Raw genomic sequence first — 2212 nt, 5'->3', positions numbered from 1 at the left:
TTATTTAACGCCCGAGTATTGCGTGAAGCTGAACCGCAACCCGAGCCGGGGTCCTGCAAACGATCGAGCTCGTTTTTCGGTGCACAGAAAATTCGCCAGACCACCCATTCACAGAGATAGCCGCAAAGCCGACAGCAGACAATTATATCGGAAGACTCTGTCGTTCTTCTATCGGGGAGATCCCATCCGAATACGAATATTTGCAATCGTCCTATCGATTCAACAAACCTACCTGCTGGCCATCGAAACTTCGATCCACTTCGATTCTCTCTAATTGAGCTCCATCAGGCTGATTCAGAACTCAGAACCCACATGGATACCGGTCAACCCCTAGATTTCAGAAATCTTGAGCGGTTCTGGCTCCTGTCCGGGGACCAACGAGGTCCTTCATCTCCGAACACGGTCCTTTGGGCGGAAAGTCAAAAGGGCGAGACTGCCGATTGGGCGAAATGCGACTTGAGCGGAATGCTATTTGGGTGAAATACCCTTCGGGCGAAATACCATTTGGGCGAAATCTATTTGGGCGGAAAGCCATCTGGGCGGAACTGCAATTCAGGAATCGAGACAGCAATCTCGGTAGCAAGAGCTGAACGACTCCGTAGAATTCGAATCCGTCGCTCGATCAGCTGGAAAGCTCCATCAGCAGCAATCTTCCCCCGATTCTCTCAAGACATGGCTTGCAACTTGACGCAAACCCAGAAGGGTCGTGATAAGTTAATCCATGATGGTCGCATGAATGTCAGGGACTCGGTCATAGGAGGGGGTACGGTTCAGAGTCGGAGTTGCCAATACGAGAATGCGTCGTGTGTCGTGTCCTTGCCGTGCTCGGGCCTATACCCTGCTTGAAACAGGGGAAGTTCTCCGTACGAAAGGCGCGCACACTGATCTCATCGACCCCTCAGGCGTGGAAGTTGTGAAGGTTCGAGCAGCAATATAGCGTCGATGTGAGGCCGCCGTCTTCGCTGATGTCTTCCGCATTCCTAACGGCATCGAGAGCAACGCTCGGCCGTCTGCCAGAGCGCTCCGTCATGGCACGAATGATCAATAGGCACAGGAACATCATATCAGGCACACCGAGGAATTTCGAATCGCAGAGCGCCATAGTCATCCCGGAGCACGATCGTTTCTATGAGGTTAGGCCCGGTCGATTCGAGAGCTTCGTCGTGGCTGATAGTGGCGAGGGTGATTCGGACCGGATTATTATAGATAATATTCGGAAAAGAATCCACCAGGGAATGGATCTGCATGGTCGACAAGCTGTACCTCGACGGAAGGTTCAGTCTAGCGCCGTCGCTTTTCTCCCAGGTATAAACACGGTGGCACTCATGAGTATTCTCTACATCCGATTGAAATGATTCAATTTGGGCCCCGAGAGCTCCTGCGGCTTCAATGAAGTCTTGACCGCTATGCAGATTTTCGTCGTTCTCGTTGAGCGGTCGCAATGTGTATTGCAGATCGCATACGCATTGCTACCAAACAAAACGGCTGAAACGTACACGAGGACGCTGTCCCTCCTCAAGGACGCATGGCCGGCTCTGGATCCTTCTTCCGTCGTCATGGACTTCAAGAGAGCCGTGATGAATGCAGTGAGAAGCGTTTTCTCGCCTGACATCAGGATCGATGGATGCTTCTTCCATTTAGTGAAGAACATCAAGCTGAGGGTGGCAGGAGAGGGGCTCATGAGCCGGTGAGACCCCGATTTGCGCGACTGGTGAATCCATTAATTTGAACAATATTTCCCCGAAAAACCGCCGAATCCCCTTCTCCAATCTTGCTTCCAATAGGTACAGTAATGACGATGAGTTCGCCCTCGAAACGAGGATGTTTGCGGCGTTAGCTTTCGTGCCACCGGCATAGCTCAACGAGGCAGTCCGGAACTCGCGCCTCTTCTTCCGCCGGAGCTCATCCCACTGTCACATACGAGTCGTCGTATGGTGTAAAAGAGGGCCCAAATCTGTGCATATGCCCGTATCCATACATATATTTCCAGTAATACAGTGTCCAACAATAAATGTCGCGCATCGGGGACGGTCGCGTGAGGGAGAGGGGAGAGAGGGAATAAAGATAACAATCACTCACTCGGATGAAAATCATCACGGCAGGTGTCTATCACGTTAGGCAACTCCAACCCCCAATCCCTCATTAGTGCACGTATCCCCTAATCAGCGACCGTGAAGGAGAACCCCGCGTCTTCCTTGACTAGCCAGTAGAG

General features: G+C 51.9%; 1 protein-coding gene across 1 annotated transcript; it reads left to right on the top strand.

Annotated features, from left to right (window-relative positions):
* The first annotated feature begins 1245 nt into the window (after window positions 1–1245).
* On the top strand, window positions 1246–1857 carry LOC100903883 (uncharacterized). The gene is made up of 3 exons (XM_003742136.1): window positions 1246–1305; window positions 1455–1687; window positions 1785–1857. The coding sequence occupies exons 1-3, from the start codon at window positions 1246–1248 to the stop codon at window positions 1855–1857; spliced, it is 366 nt and encodes a 121-aa protein (XP_003742184.1).
* Window positions 1858–2212: the final 355 nt, after the last annotated feature.

The sequence above is a fragment of the Galendromus occidentalis genome, unplaced genomic scaffold, assembly GCF_000255335.2.
Source record: "Galendromus occidentalis unplaced genomic scaffold, Mocc_1.1 scf7180000077284, whole genome shotgun sequence".
Taxonomy (NCBI): domain Eukaryota; kingdom Metazoa; phylum Arthropoda; class Arachnida; order Mesostigmata; family Phytoseiidae; genus Galendromus; species Galendromus occidentalis.
Note: the sequence above shows the minus strand (reverse complement) of the source record. Positions and strands in the feature narration are given on the sequence as shown.